Source organism: Mauremys mutica, chromosome 9 (assembly GCF_020497125.1).
Source record: "Mauremys mutica isolate MM-2020 ecotype Southern chromosome 9, ASM2049712v1, whole genome shotgun sequence".
NCBI lineage: Eukaryota > Metazoa > Chordata > Testudines > Geoemydidae > Mauremys > Mauremys mutica.
Window position 1 is genome coordinate 77,221,873 of NC_059080.1, and position 22,297 is coordinate 77,244,169.

Sequence of the window (22,297 nt, forward strand, 5' to 3'; positions counted from 1 at the left end):
AAATAATATAGAAATTGCATAGGCAACACCATGTTGTTCTTACATGGCCAAATCTCCCATTTTTTTCAATGGGAGACTTGCCTGTTTAAGGACTGTGAACTGTGACTGCAGGATCTGGCACTGTACTTCTAAGGCCAAGTCTACACTAAAAAGTTAAGTTGACCCAGCTACGTTGCTCAGGTTGTGAAAAATCCAAACTCCTTAGTGACATAGTTAAGCTGTCCTAACCCCCGGTATAGATAGCACTAGCATGAGGGAAAAAATCTTCTGTTGACCTAGCTACTGCTTCATGGGAGGTGGATTAACTATGGCAACAGGAGAATCCCTTCCATCACTGTAGTGCAGTGGTCCCCAACCTTTTCCGTGGGGCGGGCGCCAGACGACTAGCTGCCGAGGACCGTGGCTGCCGGACAAGCAGCCGCCGAAATGCCGCCGTGAAGCAGTGTCATCAAGAGGTGTCACCACTGAAATTCGGCCAGATTTCGGTGGTAGCCCTTCTTGACATTGCTGCTTCTTGGAGGCATTTCGGCAACTGCTTGTTCGGCGGCCAGTAAGCGAGCACGCATGGATGCCCCGGCGGGCGCCGTGGCACCTGTGGGCACCGCATTGGGGACCCCTGCTGTAGTGAGTGTCAGCACTGAAGTGCTCTAGCAGCACAACTGTAGTTGTCTCACTGTTGCATTGTAAGTGTAGCATAGCGTAAGATCCAGTGCAATAATTGTAAATGAGGAGCATTACATGCTAATTAACCAATAGTTCTATGAAAATATTATAACTGATTGTATTTTCATGAAAGCAATACCAGCTTAGTAAAATTGCAGTGGCTGAGCGGAAGAAGGGTTTTTTTGTTTGTTTTGTTTGTTTGTTTGTTTTTTTCCCATCCTAAGCCTTATTAACCAGCTTGAAGTTTGCTGTGAGCACAGTAGAGTAAGTGATATAGTTTACCTGGCTGAGTTACAGCAACAGTGGAACTGTCCGTTTTCACTCCGTGGGCATGTATTGAATAAGGTCTCGTGGCCAAATTCTTAAAAACAATTGTAACTTTGTCGCCTACGTTTGCAAGAAGCAATGGACCTGTTGGGTTGAAAAGAAAGACAAATCTTTCCCAGCTCGAAAGATGGTCACACCAGTAAAAATGCCGCTTCTTATGTTGTGTGAACATGCAGCAGAACTAGGCATGAGGTCTCCACTCTAATACATAGCCCAGGAAAACTGAGTCAAAATCTGGTGAATTATTCATTACGGAAAGAGTAGATTCAATAAGCACAAATCATGTGTGTATAATAATTGTAAATTGTTTATTAGACTCAGATTAAGGCCAGAAGGAACCATCCTGATTATCTAGTTTGACCTCCTGCACATCGCAGGCCGCAGAACCTGTCCCATCCACTCCAGCAATAGGCCCATAACCTCTGGCTGAGTCACTGAAGTCCTCAAACCTTGATTTTAAAGCTTTCAAGTTACAGATAATCCACCATTTACACTAGTTATAACCAGAAAGTGACCAGCGCCCCATGCTGCAGGGGAAGACAAAAAAAAACAGGGTCTCCACCAGTCTAACCTGGGGGGAAATTCCTTCCTGACCCCAGGTATGGTGATCATTTAGGCCCTGAACATGTGGGCAAGACCTATCATTTGGACCCCCAAAAGAATTTTCTGTAGTAACTTGGAGCTCTCCCCATTTAGTGTCCCATCTCCAGCCACTGGAGATACTTGCTAATAGACACAAATGGTATATGCCACTGTAGGGAACCTTATACTATCTCCTCCATAAAACTTATCAAGCTCAGTCTTGAAACAAGTAAGACTTTTTGCACCCTCTGACCCCCTTAGAAGGCTGTTCCAGAACTTCACTTCTCTAATGGTTAGAAACCTGCATTTCATTTCAAACCTAACCTTGCTGATGGCCAGTTTGTATCCACTTGTTCTTGTGCCAACGCTGGCCCTCAATTTAAATAACTCCTCTCCCTTCCTGGTGTTTCTCTCAGATGTATTTATAGAGAGCAAACACATAACCCCTTGGCTCACTGAGCTTAAGTTTCCTCTAGTAAAGCATGTTCTCCATTACTCTGATCATCCTAGTAGCACTTCTCTGCACCTGTTCTATTTTGAATTCATCCTTCTTAAACATGGGAGACTAGAATTGCACGCAGTATTCCAGGTGAGGTCTCACCAATGCCTTGTACAGTGGGAACAACACTTACCTATCTCTACTGGAAACCCCTCGTCTATGGCAGCCTAAGATTGAATTAGCCTTTCACGGGCACATCACATTGGCAGCTCATAGTCATCCTGTGATGGACCAGTATACCCACGTCCCATTGCTCCTCCTCTGTTGCTTCTGACTAAGTCCCCAGTTTATAGCAAAAACTCTTGTTGTTCATCCCCAAGTGCATGACCTTGCACTATTTAAATCTTATCCCACTTCTATTATTCCAGTTTTCAAGGTCATCCAAATCTTCTTATATGATATTCCAGTCCTTCTCCATATTGGCAATACCTCCCAACTTTGTGTCATCTGCAAATTTTATTAGCACATGCTGTCTTTTTGTGCCAAGATCGTTAATGAAAATGTTAAAAAGATTGGCCCTCAGACCTATCTTTGTGTAACTCCATTAGTAACCTCCCTCCTGACAGTTCACCTTGCAGTATGACCTACTGTTAGTGTTACCAGGTGTCCAGTTTTCGAGCCATTAAAAGTCCAGGTGGCAGGGCTGCATGCAGCTCCCCGCAAGCGGTGATATTTGCCTTGGCTCCTAGGTGGAGGGATGGCCACCTGGGCTCAGTACACTGCCCGGCCCTGAGCACTGGTTCCCATTGGCCAGAAACCACAGCCAATGGGAGCTGCAGGGTTAGTATCTGCAGGTCAAGGTAGCGCACAGAGCCACCTGGCTGTGCCTCTGCCTAGGAGCCGAGGGACACTTCTCCACTTGCAGGGAGCTGCCTGATGTGAGCACCCCCTGGAGCCCACATCCCTCACCTCCTCCTGTGCCCCAACCCCCTTGCCTCAGCTTGGAACCCTTTTTCACACTCCAAACTGTTCTGCCCCAGCCCAGAACCCCCTCCTGGACCCCAAATCCCTCATCCCTGGCCCCACCCCAGAGCCCGCACCCCTAGCTTTTGCTCCAGCCTGGATCTACCTCCCACAACCTGAACCCTCATTTCTGGCTCCAACCCAGAGCATGTACCCCCACACACACCACAACTGCACCCAAAAGCACAGATTATAATGTAATGTGATAGTTGAATGTGTACGACAGCAGCTTAAGCCAACTGATAATTTCAACTAATGGACATAGCTGATGTATTACTCTGACCAATATTTTCAAACTTGTGTCTGAAGTGACTCACCTAAGTCGGTAGCCTAATTTTCAAAGGTGCTGAGCATCTGCAGCTCTCATTGAAATCCGTATGGATTTAGCTGTTCAATCTTAGGCCAGATTTGAAAATAGTGCTGTATATACCTTAAATATAATGCATGCGTTCATAAATTGGGATTTTCTCTTCTACTGCAAACACAGGTCCAATCTCACTTACATCTATGTAAATCAGGACTAATTACATTCAAGTCCTATGGAGGTATACTAGTGTGAGTAGAAGCAGGCCCGCTGTTGTTTTGCTTACTCTCTAGTTTGTCTTGTAGTCTGGAAATCACTGTATTCTGATAGATGAAGTCTGCATTTCTGTAAATTTATTATGACCATACCTAAAATTTCCAGATGCTGCTGCTCCTCTGCCCTTTCCTTGGGCGTGCTGAACGTCCTGTCGGTGTATTCTCTATAAACAACTTTCTTGTACTTCGAGCCAATGAACTTTTCTTCTTTATTTAAAAATGGATTTCCAGGGCTAGAGGAAAGGAAACAAACTCAGGAATTCAGTAAAAGCCTCTTTCTGTGTTCCTACAGCATCCTTCACGAAGGTGTGTCAGAGCCCTGTACAGTTAACCATAATAAAGTTGCAAACACAGCTATATGCTACAGTAAATGTACCACTGAAATGGCTGTTTCTACTGTACAAATATGTTTTGTTGTGATGTGCCTCTGGCCCATAAAGAAAACAGCCACTGGGAAGAAGCTAGAACCTCAGCAGAGATTAGGAGGCCTACAACCACAAAGGTTCAAATTCAGCAGGTGAGGATTGACTTAAATGGACCTGACCAACTTGTGTATTTAAACATTAGGTCCCTGCCCATGTATCTGGCTGAACTGAGACCTTGGTCATTTTGTGTGGGGCTAGGCTGATACAGAAGCTGTTCTCCCCAGAAGTGGCTTTGGCACCTAAACCGCCTCACTCTAGGAGGGGGGATTCCCAGCTTTGGATCAGAAGCAGACATGGGTGCTGCCACATCCCTGGTTTGAAGTGGTTTCCATCATATACAGGGTTTACAGTTTGGTTGAATGGCTCTCGGCACCCCCACAATGTAAATTGTTCCAGCATCCCTACAAGCAGAGAGAGGTGCCTCGCTGCAGCCTGCAATATGGTGCCTGTGACACTTTCTCAGGGTATCCTGGACTGTGGGTCACCATGTCCCCCCAGCCCTCCGCCTCAGCGAGAGAGTCTTGCTAGTATTAAACTTAGTGTATCTCTTAGCTCCCTGACAATGTCTGTTAGCCACCCAAACAAAAACTCCTCGGGGCTCTGCGAGCCCTTGCTTTGCCTTGGAGATTAACACTTGGTGTACTCTGGGCCCCAGACAGCTCAGAAGTGTCTCTCCCCCTGTTGTGTCCAGTCCCCTCCATGGACACACTCAGTAATTATCAGGTTTGTTAGTATACACACACCAGCTTGTTCGATTCAACTGAGTATCAGTTCCATTATAACACCTCAGCACTGTAATCTGTTTATACTGAAAGCAAGTATAAGTTATGAACAAATATCATCCGAAGAAGTGGGTATTCACCCACGAAAGCTCATGCTGCAAAACGTCTGTTAGTCTATAAGGTGCCACAGGATTCTTTGCTGCTTCGTTATGAACAAAGGTTCAGATTTTAAGAGTGAGACAGGGTAATACGTTACAAATAAAACAAGTATAACACACTTCACTAGATTAAAAATCATAACTCCTAGACAAAGTTAGCTTGTTAAAGCAAAGTCCATTGTCTAGAACCCCCTGTGGTTCTAGTCTCCAGTGCTTTGCATACACCATGAGCAGGTGGATGGGAGACTTAACTTACAATGCTTAATTTACAATTGACTGAGAGATGCACGTCTTACATTCTGTCTGGGAAAAGGCCTGTTTGTCAGCTCTCCCCGGTTAGACTTTAAAATATAATTACAGTATTTATACATAACTTTTTAAATATCAGTGCATGCTTTTCACAACAATATCCATGACCAGTGTGATACCAGCTTTCATTTGATACCTTACAAGATGCTATTTATGGATGAATGCCATGAAAGCAACATGTTGGGTGTAGTGAGTTTGTCAGGCCAACTAGGAGTTGCTGACAGAGTAATGCAGTTGGCACCAATGGGCCTCTGTGTCACAGCACTGACCCTGTGGGAGAAGCCAGGCTTAGGACCCCCCTGGTGGCATCTCCTATTGGTGGACTTAGATGGCTCCCCACCTAGCACACTGGCTTTTGTGGATCCCATACTTAAGTATCTATCTCTTCCCATTCATTGTACAGGGAACCTGGGCATCTATAACTCAGTCTTTGTGGATTACAATAATTTTCAGGTATCAGAGGGGTAGCCGTGTTAGTCTGGATCTGTAAAAAGCAAGAGAGTCCTGTGGCACCTTATAGACTAACAGACGTATTGGAGCATAAGCTTTCGTGGGTGAATACCCACTTCGTCAGATGCCAAAAAGGTGCCCAAAAATTAGGTGTTGCAATTCTCAGTGTTCCAGTACCTAAATCCCTTTGTGGACCCAGACTCAAGTGTCCCCAAGGATAGGAAGAAACCTTCAGAGCTCTGCAGGGACTGAGAACTGCTGGAGAACAGGGTAGTTAATTGAGAAAACAATAAAATGGGGGACAGGGGAACAGCTGAATGGAAATATGAACAAACTAACAGGTGTAAATATAAACAATTACTTAGTGTATTTCATTAGCCTTGCCTGGAACTGGAAGTTGGACAATTTTTAGTAGGCAGTGAATACCACGGCTGGGACTCAGTCACAAAACACCCTCACTCTCAGTGACATGAGCTCATAACTGGGGCAAAACAATCAATCAGCTGACTGAGACAATAATAGTAGTAGTAGTAATACATCTAGGCTAAGGCCTCATAGTGATGCAGATCTGGTTATGGAGTAACAGTTCTCCTTAAAATAAAGGAATTTATACATATGTGGAAAGTAAAGAAGAGAAGGGTAATTCTCCTTGGTAAATGTTTACCATCTAAACCCTGCGTGAGGTTCTCCAAGCAAGTAGGCAAGATGTTACATACAAGTGTTTGTTGCACTATGTACCTCAACACCCCCATATTCACCACTGTCATGTAATTATGATATGTTTTGTACAAAGTATGTCGTGAGGTATCATAGGAACAGTCATGATCTGCTGAAACCCATTGTTCAGTCAAAATATGTATATTATTAGTGGGTATGAAATTCAGATTTTGCTGTAGGGTTGTTGAAATATGTTGTAAGTTTGGGAGTCTCCATTGCTAGTTCTTTAGTGACAACAAAGGTGGTGAGCCACACCCCACCAGGTGTTACAGGACCATTAATCAGCACGGGAGTTGTAAACAAGGGTTTTTACAATTCTGTCAGAGAAGCACCACACAATTGGGATTGCTCAACCCTGTGACTCAGGGCCCACCAGGAGATGCCAGGGCTAGTTTCCTCTGCGTTCCCCCCGCCTCCCCCCCAAAAAAAAGTTAGCCCATGTCTACACTGGCAATTTACAGCACTGCAACTTTCTTGCTCAGGGGTGTGACAAAACACCCTCCTGAGCGCAGCAAGTTTCAGTGCTGTAACATGCCAGTGTAGACAGTGTCCCAATGCTGGGAGCCATGCTGCCAGCACTGGTAGCTACACCCCTCTTTGAGGTGGGTTGTTGGTTTTTTTTTGTTCGTTTGTTTTAGAGCACATTAGCGTTGCTAATGTAGACGTGCCCTTAGTCTCAAATATGTTGGTGATGGGGGTTTTGGATATTCATTATTACCTTTCCTCATGGAATTCATGCCTCTCATGTTCCCATGTCCTGTTGGGAGAATAATCCCATTCAACTTCCACTGCTGCAATATAATAAGTCTTTTCATGCAAATACAGCGATGGAGACAGATTCCACCAACTGCATTTTTGCACTTTGTATTTCTGTTTCATGCCCCCGGTGTAGTGATCTGTTGTCAAGCACTCCACTTCAAAAACCCCTAGAGCGAGACACACACAAGGAGATTAAAAGAAAATCTGCACAGACAGATGACACATAGGTTGAGGGTTCCTATGTTTGTGCTGTATCACCTATGTTGATTTAGACTATAAACTATTGAAGCACAGACTATAAGCTCTAGCAACATGCAAGGTGCTTGTCCAATGGTCCTACTCATACTAGTAAACACGTGTAAATACTGGCAGAATTGAGGCCTTAGATTGTGCTGTCCTTCACCCCTCTCAGAGAAATAGGCACTGAAGGAAGGTGCCAATCTCTCTGTTTAGCAATTCCCAGGAGAGAAGTCAGTCAAATTGGGCACCTAAGTAGCTTCTCACTCCATACGCAACAGCTGCACGTGGTGGGGGTTCCCCCCTTATTGGTTAGAGCGGGTTGCCTAGGCTGTGGGAGACCCAGGTTTAGTTTTTACCCCTTCTCTGCCAGAGGTGGGGGAAAGGATTTGAGCAGGGGTCTCTGACGCCTCAGGAAAGCGCACTCACTAATCACTGAGCTATGGGATATTCTGATGTGGGGCTCTCCCAGTTTGTCCTGGTAAAGCTCTTTCCCTATGGCTAAATAATGAAAGAGTGATTTGGAGCAGGGGTACTGGAGCCAGGGCCTCCCACTTCCGAAGTGGATTTCCTAACCACAAAGTCATTTTTTCTCTCTCTTTCTGAGACCCAATGAGTGTTCCATTGTGAATAAATACTTAATAGCCAGAGGCTGCCTACCAGATCTGGCCCTGTGCCCAACATAGGCAGCTAAATGCCTGTCTTCCCCTGGTTTGTGGATTGCTCTGGGGCTTAGGTGGGAGATGCCTGGAATGAGGCACCAATGTTCCTGCCCAGAGACAGAAACATAGGTACTTTGGATTTGGGCCAACATCTAAAACTGTTCTCAGCTTTACACCTTCTTTCAGTCGTCGTGTTCTGTAGTAAGCAATGCTCCCTAAAGTGGCGGTCCTCACACTTTCATTCTGGGGAGCACTTTGGAACAGAATTACCTTCTCTTTGCCTAGCAACTCATTGTTTGGCTCAAATTGACTAGATTGTGGCCAGACCTACACAGCCAGCCAGGCAAGGATACAAGGAGATTCCACTTCCTGCTCTTCTGTGTCACTGCATAACCTCCCAGCACCTTGGGTTTGGAATCAGAAGGACCTGCACACTCACTACCTCCCTCCAAACAAGAAGGCAAGGAGTGGGTAGAGTTTTGATTCCAGCTATGTGCTGGCCAGCACAGCCTAGCTGGTGCAGGGAGAAGTGGGGGAAGCAATCTACTACTAGTAATGGGCAATAGGGAACAGGGAAAGACTTGTCTGCCTGAGGTATGATTCCTTCCCTGTACTGCTTCTGGGAAGCAAAACTACCCACACCTTTCACAGGGCATAATGTACAAGCACAATCTAGTGCTAAAATGTGTCATTTTGCAAAGCACTGGGAGGGCTCCACTGGCTATTGGTGGTCCATGGTTCATTGTCAGAGAACTACTGCCATAAAATGATCAACAATGAATTTCCTGGTCTAAGCTGCTAATATTACATTTGCTACGGTAGATGCCTATATCAGAGGCAATGCTACAAAGACCCGAGTTCCCACGCTAAAGGGGAAGCACAGTAAGGATGGTCATTTATTCACCTTCAGAGTCAGGCGTCATAATAGCTGTAAGAGTGGTGTGTGGAAACAGGTTTGTTGTGTCCCTTCTTCTTCCTTTAGTTAGGAAAGTGTTTTCTGAGAAGTAGATCCCATGGATATCAACCTCCGATCCCAAACCAATCAAATGCCAAGAAACAGTGTTTCCTTTACACATCTCAAGGCCAGGCTGGTTTCCATACATATATCCATTAATAGCTACAGGAAAATTGTGAAAGCCAAAAGTATTCTGATTAGTGCATGTAACACATTTTCTGTTGCACCCATATTTGGTAACACACGTTGGATAATGTGGTTTCCTAGTCTGGCAAAATGTATCCTTGTCCTCTTCTATTATTGTCAGAACATAGCAACTTCTAAACTCTCTATTTTTTTTTATAAATAAAATATTCAGTAACTTTGAATTACATACTTAATTTTCTTTGAAAGTATGAGTCTGATGAAAAGCCACTGGGGAAATGGGACCTTTCAATTCAACAGATCAGCTTCCTCTGTGTATTCAGGAACACATTTGCAGACTTTATTGACTAAAATACAGTTTCACTGCTTTTTACTCCTGCTATCACTTCAGGGCTAATACAGCTAAGAGAGAATGAGATGGATTCTATTCCGTCTTGGGTATTAAACGTAATTAAGTGTCAGCTACACCTGTGCAAACCTAGCAATGGCAATAGAGCTGCACAAGTGTCACTGACGGCCTAATTTCAAGGCAATGGGGGTTGCACAGGTGTCAATGAGACCAAAACTGGGCTTCCTGAATTTGGTGATGAGGCACAAAAAATAAACGAATGTTTGATGCCCAAATCCCAGCTAGAGTGTGCGGGGCTAGTAATTTGGGGAGGGGGAGAGGAACACATCTTGAAATCTGAATGTATTTGATCTAGACAATAAGGGACAACAAGCATGAAACTCCATCATGCCATTGTTAAAGACTCAGTTTGTGGAGTAGCCTTCACTTTAAGGTGAATTTTTAATGCTGTTGGAAGGTGTCAGAATCAGCCCTTGAAACTAAGATCCTTCATTCATCCACATAGCTGTCTGCCTCTGCTGTATGCTTTCTCACACTACCCAATCCATGTCCTTCAGCCCACCCTTGGAGGGACACCCCTTAGGGAACTTCACACTTCATGCTCATTCAGTCTTCTCTCTCTCTCTCTGCTGAGACTGCCATGAGGGGTGCATACCAGTGCTAGTAGTGGTGTAGGTGCCTGTTTAGAGATCATGGACTTGTTCCCTGAGACACTGAACAACTGTCAGCTGGGGCTGAATTGTGAAGCGGTGGCCTAACAGCTTATTACTGTACATGAGGGGAGTTGTAGACTATAACTGAGTACAAACACATCCTCAAACTGTTACTTAAGTGACCTATATCCACCATACAATGGATCCACTATAAAAATGTTAATCCTCAATGAATGCTTAATATTCAGTTTGCATTAATTAGTATACAATAATATTCTTCATATATCTACACCAGTTAGTTGAACTGTACCAAGCACAATCTTGTCCCTTGCTGCAATCTGCTAGGGCAGAGGTGGGCAAACTATGGCCCACGGGCCACATCCGGCCAGCGAGACCGTCCTGCCCGGCCCCTGAGCTCCTGGCCCCTCCCCCGCTGTTCCCTCTCCCCCACAGCTATGCCGCCAATGCTCTGGGTGGCAGGGTTGCTTGCTCCTGCCAAGCAGCACGGCAGCATGTCTGGCTCTGGCCGAGCGGCGTGGCTGTCAGACATGCTGCTCTGAGCAGCATGGTAAGGGGACCAGGGGGGTGGATAAGGGGCAGGCAGTCCCGGGGAGCAGTCAGGAAGCAGGGAGCAGTTGGATGGGGCAGAGGTTCTGGGGGATGGTCAGGGGATGGAGAATGTGGGAGGTGTGGGGGTTGGATAAGCGTAGGAGTCTCGGGGGCGGGGATGTGGAGAGGGGTCAGGGGACTGGGATCAGGGGGTTTGGGTATCGGGTGGGGTCCTGAGGGTGGTTAGGGGAGGGGGCTCCTGGGAGGGGGCAGTTAGGGGACAAGGAGCAAGGGGGGGTTGGATGGGTCTAGTGTTCTGAGGGGGGCAGTCAGGGGGTGGGAAATGGGAGGGGGCAGATAGGGGGCAGGGGCCAGGCTGTTTGGGGAGGTACAGCCTTCCCTACAGTTTTGTAACCCCAATGTTACAAAAAGTTTGCCCACCTCTGTGCTAGGGAGACATTTTTCATTATATTTATACACTGTTGTACTGCAAAAGAGCTTTTTACAAGTAATTCCTTAAAAATAATTAAACCACATTTTCAAAATAGTCGCAATGCAGCCTCTAACTTTCTACATAGAAACATGTAGCAGTGTAATTCTGCACACAATAGAACTTGCTTGAACTGAGATAAAGGTGTGTGTGATACTGACAACATGCTATATAAAGAATTTGCCTATTTAGTTATAATAAAGTTAAGTCCTTACAGTGCATCTTATTGGACTCCTGGAAGTCCTCATCTTCCTTGTCAATGTCATTAGGATTTATTAGAAACATCAAAATGTTGTCATCCAAATACCAGCTCAGATTCTCATCAAACACTGTAGCAAGTAGGAAAAACTCCTTGTCTACATTTTTCTGTGGATAAGAACCAGCACACACAGAAAAAAAATGAGTAAAATAAAGGACATCAAAGGGCTTCTATTGGTAAATTGCTTTGTGAATATATTTACCATAAAGGAGGCATACATAAATATGGATGGATAGATAGAACCTTTCATCTGAGGAACTCAAAACTCTCTACCACCTGACCTGGTCTGTAGCTACTCTTCTGCCAACCTGTCTCATTACTGACCTGAAGAGACCACCCCTAGAGATGAGGGGGAACCTCAGTATCTGTATCATTCAAGTCCCTGGCCTCCCTGCTGAGATTTGCCAGCCAGGATGCCATTTGGTGCCAGTGGCTTTGTGATATGTACATCAGCCCATCAGGGACTGGACTAGAATCCTCATTTCATACTGTCCAACAAACACCCATTAAATAGTGACAATCAATAGTCATTGCTTACCATGATCTAGAAATAGCCCATTCCCAGTTCTCTACTGAATAATCCCACCACCCCAAACAAAAAAGACACACATCTTCCCACCCACCCCACAAAAGCCCCCTCCCAACCCCCAAGAAAAGCATGTTTAGCCTGGCAGGCTTTTAAAGTCACAGTTCAGGAGGGGAAAGCAGATTGGGTTAGAGTGATGTAAACACTTTCACTTTCTCCCTGAGTTACCTGTTTCCCAGAGGGAAGCAGAGTTCCTTTCCTGCATACTAAGAGAGGGCCCACAAGGCCAGAGTTGGTGTCTTTGACTGAATCTGCAGCTGAATAGTAAAGCCAGGTTAAGCAGTTTGGATCTTCCTGGGTGGGACCCACATCTTCTGATACCTTCCACTCGTACATATATGTAGCACCAGGACTCACGTGTGACGAAGGAGCTTCAGTGCCTGTTATAAAATCAGCATTAAAAATCAAGTTCAATAGCTAACCTCCCGGTCATAAACACAATTACTTTGATCACAAATGCATCAAAATCTACAACTGCTCATTCTCTGCAAGAATCTCCTGGTTTCCATAGTCACCTCCAGAGATGGTATGGTACAGTGCACCCTCGTTGCCCTTGCTGTAGCTCACACCATGAGGCTGAATGCTGAATGGGTGGCTGCCATTGTTCTTGAAGGTCACCCTGATGATGTCGCCCACTTCGGCCTTGATGACGGGTCCTTGTAAAGAGCACAGATTTCAATGGTCAGACTGTTTTGATCCAAATGTACCCTGATCTTAGCCAATTGAAAAGTGCTTTGGGATCTAGAATACACTGCTGCACATACACTGCTGCACTGCAGGGGGCACTGTACTGGAGTCCAGTACAGGCAGCTGGGTTCCAGCTTTCGTTAAGGGAGAAGCTATGGGGACTGGATGGTTGTGGGGGCAGAGAGAGGCTACTTATGAAGGAAAGGAAGGCAGAGGAAACTGAAGGGAAGATGGGTACAGCAACAAGAAGGGTTGTGGTGGCGAGTGTTCTCTTCAGCTAACCATAGCCCTAGACAGTACAGGGAATGAGAGAGGTACGGTCTGACCCCTCTCTCTTTTCCAGAAGGTGTAATTTGTCCTAGGCAACAGCACATATAACCCCAACCCTATAATCCTTTTGCTGCCCGAGCACATCCTCCATCTCCTGCTGGTATCCTGCCCATCACAGACACCAGCTCTACCGCAACCTCCCCCCATTAGTTCATGTACTTCTTCACTCACCCCTCAACAGAAGTAACCGAGTCAATGAAAGCACCACCTGCTCTCCTACCATTCATTCTTTTACTCTGTAGCAGATGCCAGGCACCACCTCCCTGCTCATTCATGGAGCTGACTTAACCCTCTCAGTGCCAGTATAAATGGTCATTTCCACCCTTTCTCCCATATGAAGCCTGTAGCATTTATAAGCTCTGCCAGTCAAACCAGTCCTGTTCAAGGGGCTTACAAATGCTGCAGGTTCAGAGAGGTACCAAACTCCACCAGCTTTGCCTTAAATTGTTTTAAACAGTCTCACCCAAGAGTCCAAGATGTTCTTCCTCGGGGAGCCTTTTCTTACACTTTGTGAAGGTGCCATCTGTGTACTCCTTATAAACTGCTTTTTTATAAGAACCGCCAATTCTTTTTTCATTTTGTTCAAAAAAAGTCTGAGATTCACTGTTCAGAAGAAATTTGATAGAAACAAACTACTTTTAATAATGCCGTGCTCTTAGCTAGTGCTTTCATCAGTCGCTCTCAAAGTGCTTTACAAAGGAGGGCAGTATCCTCCCCATTTTACATTTGGGGGAAATGAGGTACAGGGAGATGAGGTGACTTGCCCAAGGTCACCCAGCAGAAGCAGAGCTGGAAATAGAACCCAGATCTTCTGAGTCCCACTTTAGTGCTTTATCCACTAGATCATATTATAGCTTGGTCCAGCAATTAAAGAATCATGAGTATGCAGAAAAAGCCTAGCAGACCCCTACATTAAATTCTGTACAGCCTGTCTTTCTTTTCTGAGATCCTGCCTTGTTACTCTTCTATACACCGTGCATTAGGAAACCCACAAACAATAGTTTCTGGCCAGTGCTTTGTAATTTTTAATTTGGTTTTAGGAAAAAAGGTATTTTTATTATGAGTTACACAGGAACGCAGAGAAATAAGATGATAAAAACAATTCAACAGTTTGCAGATTTCATGAAAGCTTACTCTGTGAGGTTTTTTTAAATTATTCTTGCCCTTTTCATTCAATGATCTCACAGCACGTCACAGATTTTAATTAACTAAGCCTCAGTCCACGAAGGTAACAAAGTGTTGTTAAACCCATTTGATAGATGAAGACTAGAGATGTTAAATGACTTGACTAAGGGTATGTCTTCACTAGCAACGGCAGCGCTTTAACGTGGCTGTGTAGTCGCAGCAGAGTGCAGGGAGAGAGCTCTCCCAGCGCTGTAAAAAACCCACCCCCACGAGGGGCGTAGCTACCAGTGCTGGGAGTGCGACTCCCACTGCTGGTGCACTGTCTACCCTGCCACTTTACAGCGCTGAAACTTGCTGCGCTCAGGGGGGGGTGTTTTTTCACACCGCTGAGCGAGAAAGTTGCAGCGCTGTAAAGTGGCAGTATAGACAAGGCCTTAGTCTTAGTTAGAAGAATCATATATAGAACAAGGGGTAGATTCTCAGCTGGTATATGTTGTCTGCTGATCAGGGCTGCCCGGGCAGGGGCAAGTGGGGCAATTTGCCCCAGGCCCCAGGCCCTGCCGGGGCCCAGCGAGCCCTGGCTGAGAATCCTTTCTCTGGCTGAGAATCCCTTCCCGGGTCATCAGTGGCAGTTGGGCGGCGTGTCCTTCAGTGCTGCCGAAGACCCGGAGCAAGTGAAGGACCCGCTGCCGAAGACTCGGAGTGGTGAGTACAAGCACTGCAGCGGGTTGCACCTTTTTTATGTCCTGAATCCTCTGGGCGGCCCTGCTGCTGATTTCAATAGACCTCTGACAACTTACACCAGCTGAGGATCTGGCCTCTGATTCGCACTCTCTTACCACTCTAGACTGATGGATGACCAGTCCTGAAATTTTCAGGGACCCTGACTGTTGTCTATATATGGTGATACAACATTTCTTCGTTCCAGTGTAGTTATTAATGCTACAATGAAACTTCCTTCAAGGTCTCAAGGGAAGTAACAGGCATAATTGTTATGGGCTATATATTGCAATCAATGTTTAAGAAGCACTGAAAACAAGGGGGATTTTTTTCTTTAAAAATCAAGGGCTCTTTATGGCTGTGTATATTTAGCTTGTTCAAACTAAATCTGTTTTAGTAAACAAAGATAGTTCACTTGTGGCCATAGTCTATAGCTGCTGTCTTATTTAATAGGAGGTATTTACCTGTCAATAATTAATTGTTGTCCTGTAAAATGGTTTATTGCAGATGGACCATAGTTCCAGATAATTTCCTCAGCTGCAAGGTAGTAATGTCTTATATTTGTATATTCATTGTGATCTGTTGTAGGTTTTTTACAGTCTTTTACTTCAAATATGGCCTGCATACCACCTGGGGGAGGGAGAAAAAAGGGAGATACAAATACAACAAACCTTAAGTGGAGAGGGAGGGGATTTTATGTGAACCCTGTTTTTTTTCTTTTCTTCTTCTTCCATTTGAAATTGTCTGTTTCCTTCCCCTGGGACTCACTGTTACATGATATAAAAATCACAGACAAAAGCAAACTACATGAAACACCACACCCAAGCCAAATTAGTGTGTAGTATGCAATACAGGCTGCTATGTGGTGGTAAAGGATGTCTTTGTTTTATGAAGGTTCTGTTCATATTAGTGACAAGATTATAATTGAGTGTCAGATATGCTTCAGCTTAGGCAAAATGCTAGTAGATTGGCTCTGCTTTCACTCAGAATTTAATCAGTGACTCATTTGTGAAATTCCTAGGCCTTGTCTAAACTAGAAACAGTTTGCAAGAATAACTGTACCAGTAAACCCTCCTACTGGAGATGGAGTTATATCAACAAAAGAACTTAAACCAGTTCCCTGAAGAACTTAAACCAGTGCCCTGAGTGAAATAAGCTATATTGACAAAAGGATTTTTTTGCCATTTCAACTGCATCTACACCAGAGTGTTTACAGGCATAGCTATATCAGTTAAGAGTCTGTGGGGTGGATTTTTTTGGGAGGGGGTGTCTTCCCCCCCACACACACACCTGACATAGTTGTGTCAGCAAAACATTTAAGTGTAGACCAGGCATTAGATGGGAGAGAAGGCGGCACACAATGGGCCGTGAGGTATGGTATAAATTACTATGGCCTTGCCTGAACTTGGAATGGACCCAATTCAGCCACTGGTGGCCAGCAACCAATGTAAATAAAAGAAGCTACGATTCACACTGGCTGAGGTTATCCCGTTTGCAGGCAGAGGTAAACTTATCCAGTGTAAATCATGACTTTGCTCATCTATATTTGGAATTTGCACCAGTTCCTGCCCACATATTACTGAACCCAAGTAGTGACAATATGTCCATTGACTTCATTGGGCTTTGGTTTAGCCCTTAATGTAATGCATTCCTAGATGAGCTACTGGGAATGTGAGGCGGCTTTGTTAACTAGACCGTGATATATCAGATGACATTCTTCCTAATGTCAACGTTCATGCAAAAGTGACTCAGTAAAGGGTAAGCTCAGGCACAATTAATTCAAATGGTTAGATCATTCCAATTCTGACTGGGGTCTTGTATCCACTTATATAATATTTACTGTGGCTCTTCTGTTTTTTGTATCATGATTATGGCATGCCAAATAAAGCACTCAGGTATGCCACATTCCCCTGTAGATTATAAAATACGAGAGACAGTAACTTATTTCACACCTTCTATGTGATCGTTGACTTGGCAGCTAAGCAGCCATTCCCCAGGATTCTTCGGTACCATAAGAGCATCAACAAAGGTAGCAGGGAAGAGGCTGATGGAGTCAATGCGGTGATTCCTTTCTGTAAAAACCTGTCCATGGAAATAGGCTGAGTGGACATCAGCTTCATTACCCATGCCAAAAAGATGCCATTTCACTTTGTCTTCTGCACACATGGTGAGATTGGGAAGATATCCATACATGTATCCATTGATTGCTTAAAAAATAAGAAATGCTATTTATTATATACTCACCATCACAGGGCTCATAGACCTTTGTGCAAAAACTTATCTTGCCAACCATGTAACACTAAAATAACTGCCACTATACTATGAGGTAGAGATGAGCTCTAACCAAAACTCTGATTCTGAGCACCCTTCACATTAGGCCATTGGGTTCCAAAACCTGAATCCATATCTGATCTGCATGGCTAGTATTTGTACTGTGGTTATCAGTCCTTTTCATGAATGTTTAGTTCAGGCCAGATTTAAGGCTAGCTTCTGTGGTGACACTAAGCAGCACAGACTATGTTTTGGAGTATAGTAGAATGCTTAGGGGGAGGAAACAAACCTCTGCCTGCAGTGGTCTGGGAAACTATGCTAGTACAGATTCAACAGCAATTTGAGCAGCCTAGTAGGTGACTCAGACCCACTGTATATGCCCTTTGTCACAATTACATGGTTTGTGACACCTCTGGTCCGGCCAGATACTTGCCCTTTTCGTTTCTAATATTAATAAGTATTGCCCCCATCCTGATCACACTAAAATCAGTGGCAAAACTTCCATTGACTTCACCAGGAGCAGAAGCAGGCCCTAAACCTTCACTTTTATATAAACATCTAAAAAGAATAAAATGCTTAATTAAACAAACAATCTAGCTAGAGCTCACCTTTTAAAGATTAGAAAAGGAATGTTAATGGGATACAACAATGATGAATAGTTCTTTACAAAAATTCTTACAGTGCATTTTATTGCTCTCCTGGAAGTCTTCATTCTCTTTGTCAACTTTGGCAGGTTCGGAGCAATATTTCTCAATATTGTCATCCAGATACCAGCTGAGATTTTCATCCATCACAGAGAACATAAGGATAAATTCAGCATCAATGTGTTTATCGCTTCCTCCATCCAGTGTGCCTGAAAAATAGTCATTTTCATACACTGGCTGGTGAAATGCTCCTTTCCTCAATTCTTAACTATAGTAATTGTGATGTTGCACTCTATATGTTTATGGAAATATGCTTATGAGTATGAATATAATGTAACTGAATATGCTTTATGCAAAAGGTCTCTTGTAAGATATCATTACAAAGCTTATAATCTACTGAGTGTTCATCCTATTTATATGTATGTATTCTTCTTCGAGTGATTGCTCCTATGCATTCCAGTTAGGTATTACTCTGATGTCCTATTGTAATTATGCAAAGAGTGGGCCATTAATGGTGGTTTAGAATCTTGATAGGTTTCAGTCTGTGTTCCATTCTATGCATCCGAAGAAGTGGGGTGTAGCCCACGAAAGCTTTTGCTGAAATAAATTTGTTAGTCTCTAAGGTGCCACAAGTACTCCTGTTCTTTTTTTAGAATCTTGATGGTTCCCATTGACTAGGATGATGAACTATGAATGGGTTTGTTTACCTACAAGCCTTCCTATGTATGTGTCTTCCAGCTACTAGGTAATGAAGAAGATGGTCTCACAGAACATGTGAACATGTCACATGATACCGGAATCCATCTTAAACCTGGTGCTTTTCCATTGAGAAGGAGGGGTGGGAATCCAGGGAGAGACAAAGGATTTCCGCCTTGTGCCAAAGCTATAAAAGGGGTTGGAACAGAACAAAGGGGGCTGCAGTCCTGAGAAATCCCCTAGTTACCATCTGAGCTGGAACTAACAAGGATTGTACTGGAGAAAGGATTGGGCCCAGACCAGGAAGAAGTCTAGTCTGTGAAAGAAGCCTATTGGAACATCTCTAAGGATAAGATTTACCTGTATTCAGTTTCTTAATGTATTAGGCTTAGACTTGCATGTTTTGTTTTATTTTGCTTGGTAACTTACTTTGTTCTGTCTGTTATTACTTGGAAGCACTTAAATCCTACTTTTTATACTTTGTTTATTGATAAACCCAGGTAAGTGATTAATATCTGGGGGAGCAAACAGCTGTGCATATCTCTCTATCAGTGTTATAGAGGGTGGAAAATTTATGAGTTTACCCTGCATAACCTTTATACAAAGTAAAACGGATTTATTTGGGGTTTGGATCCCATTGGGGACTGGGTGTCTGGGTGCTAGAGACAGGAGTACTTGCTGAGCTGTTTTCAGTTAAGTCTGCAGCTTTAGGGGCGTGGTTTAGACCCTGGATCTCTGTCACATCAGGTTAGCATGTCTGGCTCAACAAGACAGGGTTCTGAAGTCCCATGCTGGCAGGGAAAATGGGCTCAGAGGTAGTTTCAGCACAAGAGGTGACAGTCCCAATGGGGGGTTCCATGACTGAGCCCGTCACAGTAATGTTAAAGTAGATTTATATTGGTTGCCTTTAAATACAAGTTGGTATGTCTGTCTCCTATAGATATTTCTATGAGGAAGATAATGTAGAGTGACACTACAAAAAGTGTTTTGATAACAAGTTATTGCTCATTACTAAGGCCAAATATGATAGGAAACACCTTTCACCGGATTTTGCTTTTTAAAAAAATATCAAAATAACGTATGTGTAAGTGGTAGGTTTCATTTTACATTCTATATATGTGCAAACCCCCACATTCAATACCTTATATTCATATTATGCCTTTCATTCCAACTTATTCCAAAGCACTTCACAAGCTATATCAATTATTCAGTATGCACAAATTCTCTATACCCAGGAATTCCTACTCAAAGGCAGCTGACTCTGGGATGAAATACAGTCGCTATTTAAAAGCATATAGTAACATTACACAGCAATATCTATCTCTTATGAAAATAGAAACCAAGTTTCACTCTTCTGCTTCCTGCTGTTTACATATTTTATATCTCTTACCTTTCCTGCAAGTTATCAAAGGTCCAACAAGCCCAGAGGCAACATCCTTTGGGGCATCTGTGTGTGAGTGATAAATCCTGGTTATACAATTACTATCTCCCTCAGCTGGACCATGATCTTCTGTCACATCCCATTTGTAAGTATACAGTTCTCCAGGCTTCACGGCATCATCTTTCTTTAGCAAATCTTTGGTATTGTCAGGATAAAAAGCACCTAGGGTACATAACATGCAATGCAGTCAATGGTAACACATCTCCTTCATGGTTTGGAATGAGATTGACAGGTTACAAGCAGGATTGTGTGTGCTTTAGGTAAAGCTACTGAAGATGACTCTTGGACATCTTGCACTCTGTAAAATGGAGCTTGTGCATGATTTAAAAGAAGCTGGTAACAATGCACCTGCAATGCTTTGACATTGATTAATTGTGGCAATAACATAGCCCAGACTTGGAAATAAATAATTCTCAAAAGAGCAGATGAATACATCGTTTTGCTTAAGGGCCTAATCCTCCTCCCTCTGAAGTCAATGATAGTTTTGCCATTGACTTTAATATAACCAGGGACTAGTCCTGAGTTTATTAGAGGGGCAACGTGCTCTTCTGTTTGGAAAAATAACAGCTCAAAAACTTGTTAACATCTGTTACATATGACTTGATATGGCTACTCCAAATTGCATCATTTTTGCCCATCCCCATAACTTGACTCCAAGTAACAAAGCTACAACTAAAATGAGAAGAAGTAAATATTGCTTTGAAAATGACCCAAACTGTTATATAACTCACTGTTCTGCTCATCTGGGATATGTCTAAATCAAACCATATGCTAAGTTTAATGAGAAATTTCATATAATAGAAAGTTATGGCTGAAGGGAATTTCATTAGTGTTTTTGAATGAAACACCTGAGAGAGAACAGCATATTCACTTATAGCTTCTCACCTAGTTTATTCTTAGGGTTCACTAAGAATCTGGCCCTAGATAATGCCACTGTTGCTCATGTTGAATAGTACTTTATTCAAGTAACCTTATTGAAGAGAATGAGACCACTCAAAGTGAGGAACTTAGCAGAATCTAGCCCTTAACTTCTACAGCTTCATCACTAGCATGCTACATTATAGAAGTAGCTTTGCAAGGAAGAAGCCAAATTAGGGGCTAAGTATTATCCTAAAAACAAGTTCATATTGCCTTGAGGTGAATGTTTCGAATTCTGACAACTGACATTTATATATGCTAATCAGGAGAGGGTCCAGAGAAGAGCAACAAGAATGATTAAAGGTCTAGAGAATATGACCTATGAAGGAAGGCTGAAAGAATTGGGTTTGTTTAGTTTGGAAAAGAGACGACTGAGAAGGGACATCATAGCAGTTTTCAGGTATCTAAAAGGGTGTCATAAAGAGGAGGGAGAAAACTTGTTCATCTTAGCCTCTAAGGATAGAACAAGAAGCAATGGGCTTAAACTGCAGCAAGGGAGGTTTAGGTTGGACATTAGGAAAAAGTTCCTAACTGTCACGGTGGTTAAGCCCTGGAATAAACTGCCTAGGGAAGTTGTGGAATCTCCATCTCTGGAGATATTTAAGAGTAGGTTAGAAAAATGTCTATCAGGGATGGTCTAAACAGTATTTGGTCCTGCCATGAGGGCAGGCAGGGGCGGCTCTAGGCACCAGCAAAGCAAGCACCTGCTTGGGGCAGCCCATTTGCAGGGGCGGCAGGGATCCAGCCTGGGAGCTGAGAACCAACAGGGGGCTCTGGGAGCTGTAGTTCCTTGGTTAGCTCCCTGCCTATAGAGCCAGCCCTGGAGCAGGGAAAGAACTACATTTCCCAGCATTCCCTTGGCCACTACCAACTGGAAAGGAAGGAGGGGGACCTCATGCGGCAGCGTGCTGTGAGTGCTGTGAATGGTAGGGAGACCATATTTTAACATTCAAAAAACAGGACACTCCAGGGGGAGGGAAGCCCCACCCTGCCACCATCCACTCCTTTCAACTGCCCCACACAGAAACCCCAGCCCATCCAACCCCCCCCGCTCCCTGTCCCCTGATCACCCCCTCCCAGAACCCCTGCCCCTAACTGCCCCCCAAGACCCCACCCCCTATCTAAGCACCACTGGTCCTTGTCCCCTGACTGCCCCCTCCTGGGACCCCTGCCCCTAACTGCCCCCCAGGACTCCACTCCCTATCTAAGCCTCCCTGCTCCTTGTCCCCAGCTGCCTCCTCCTGAGACCCCCCCAATTTCCCCCTAGGACCCCACCCCCTACCTGTCCCCTGACAAATCCCTGGGACTCCCATGCCTATCCAACCGCTGCCTGTCCCCTGACTGCCCCCCCGAACCTCCGCCCATCCAACCCCCCCTGCTCCCTGTTCCTTGACTGCCCCCCCCAGAACCCGCTACCCCTTCTCCAAC

The 22,297-nt window shown here is 44.2% G+C and overlaps 1 protein-coding gene across 1 annotated transcript in view; it reads right to left on the minus strand.

Annotated features, from left to right (window-relative positions):
- LOC123377876 (ceruloplasmin) overlaps positions 1-22,297 on the minus strand; it is a 36,484-nt gene that overhangs the window by 6,696 nt on the left and 7,491 nt on the right. The window contains exons 3-14 of the mRNA XM_045031208.1: positions 19,901-20,113; positions 17,850-18,023; positions 16,852-17,106; positions 15,364-15,529; positions 13,518-13,657; positions 12,553-12,693; positions 12,206-12,417; positions 11,408-11,558; positions 8,957-9,169; positions 7,113-7,320; positions 3,707-3,846; positions 946-1,074 (exon numbers count right to left, since the gene is read on the minus strand). Coding sequence (XP_044887143.1) covers positions 946-1,074; positions 3,707-3,846; positions 7,113-7,320; positions 8,957-9,169; positions 11,408-11,558; positions 12,206-12,417; positions 12,553-12,693; positions 13,518-13,657; positions 15,364-15,529; positions 16,852-17,106; positions 17,850-18,023; positions 19,901-20,113 — 2,142 coding nt within the window. The remainder of the gene's footprint in view (positions 1-945; positions 1,075-3,706; positions 3,847-7,112; positions 7,321-8,956; positions 9,170-11,407; positions 11,559-12,205; positions 12,418-12,552; positions 12,694-13,517; positions 13,658-15,363; positions 15,530-16,851; positions 17,107-17,849; positions 18,024-19,900; positions 20,114-22,297) is intronic.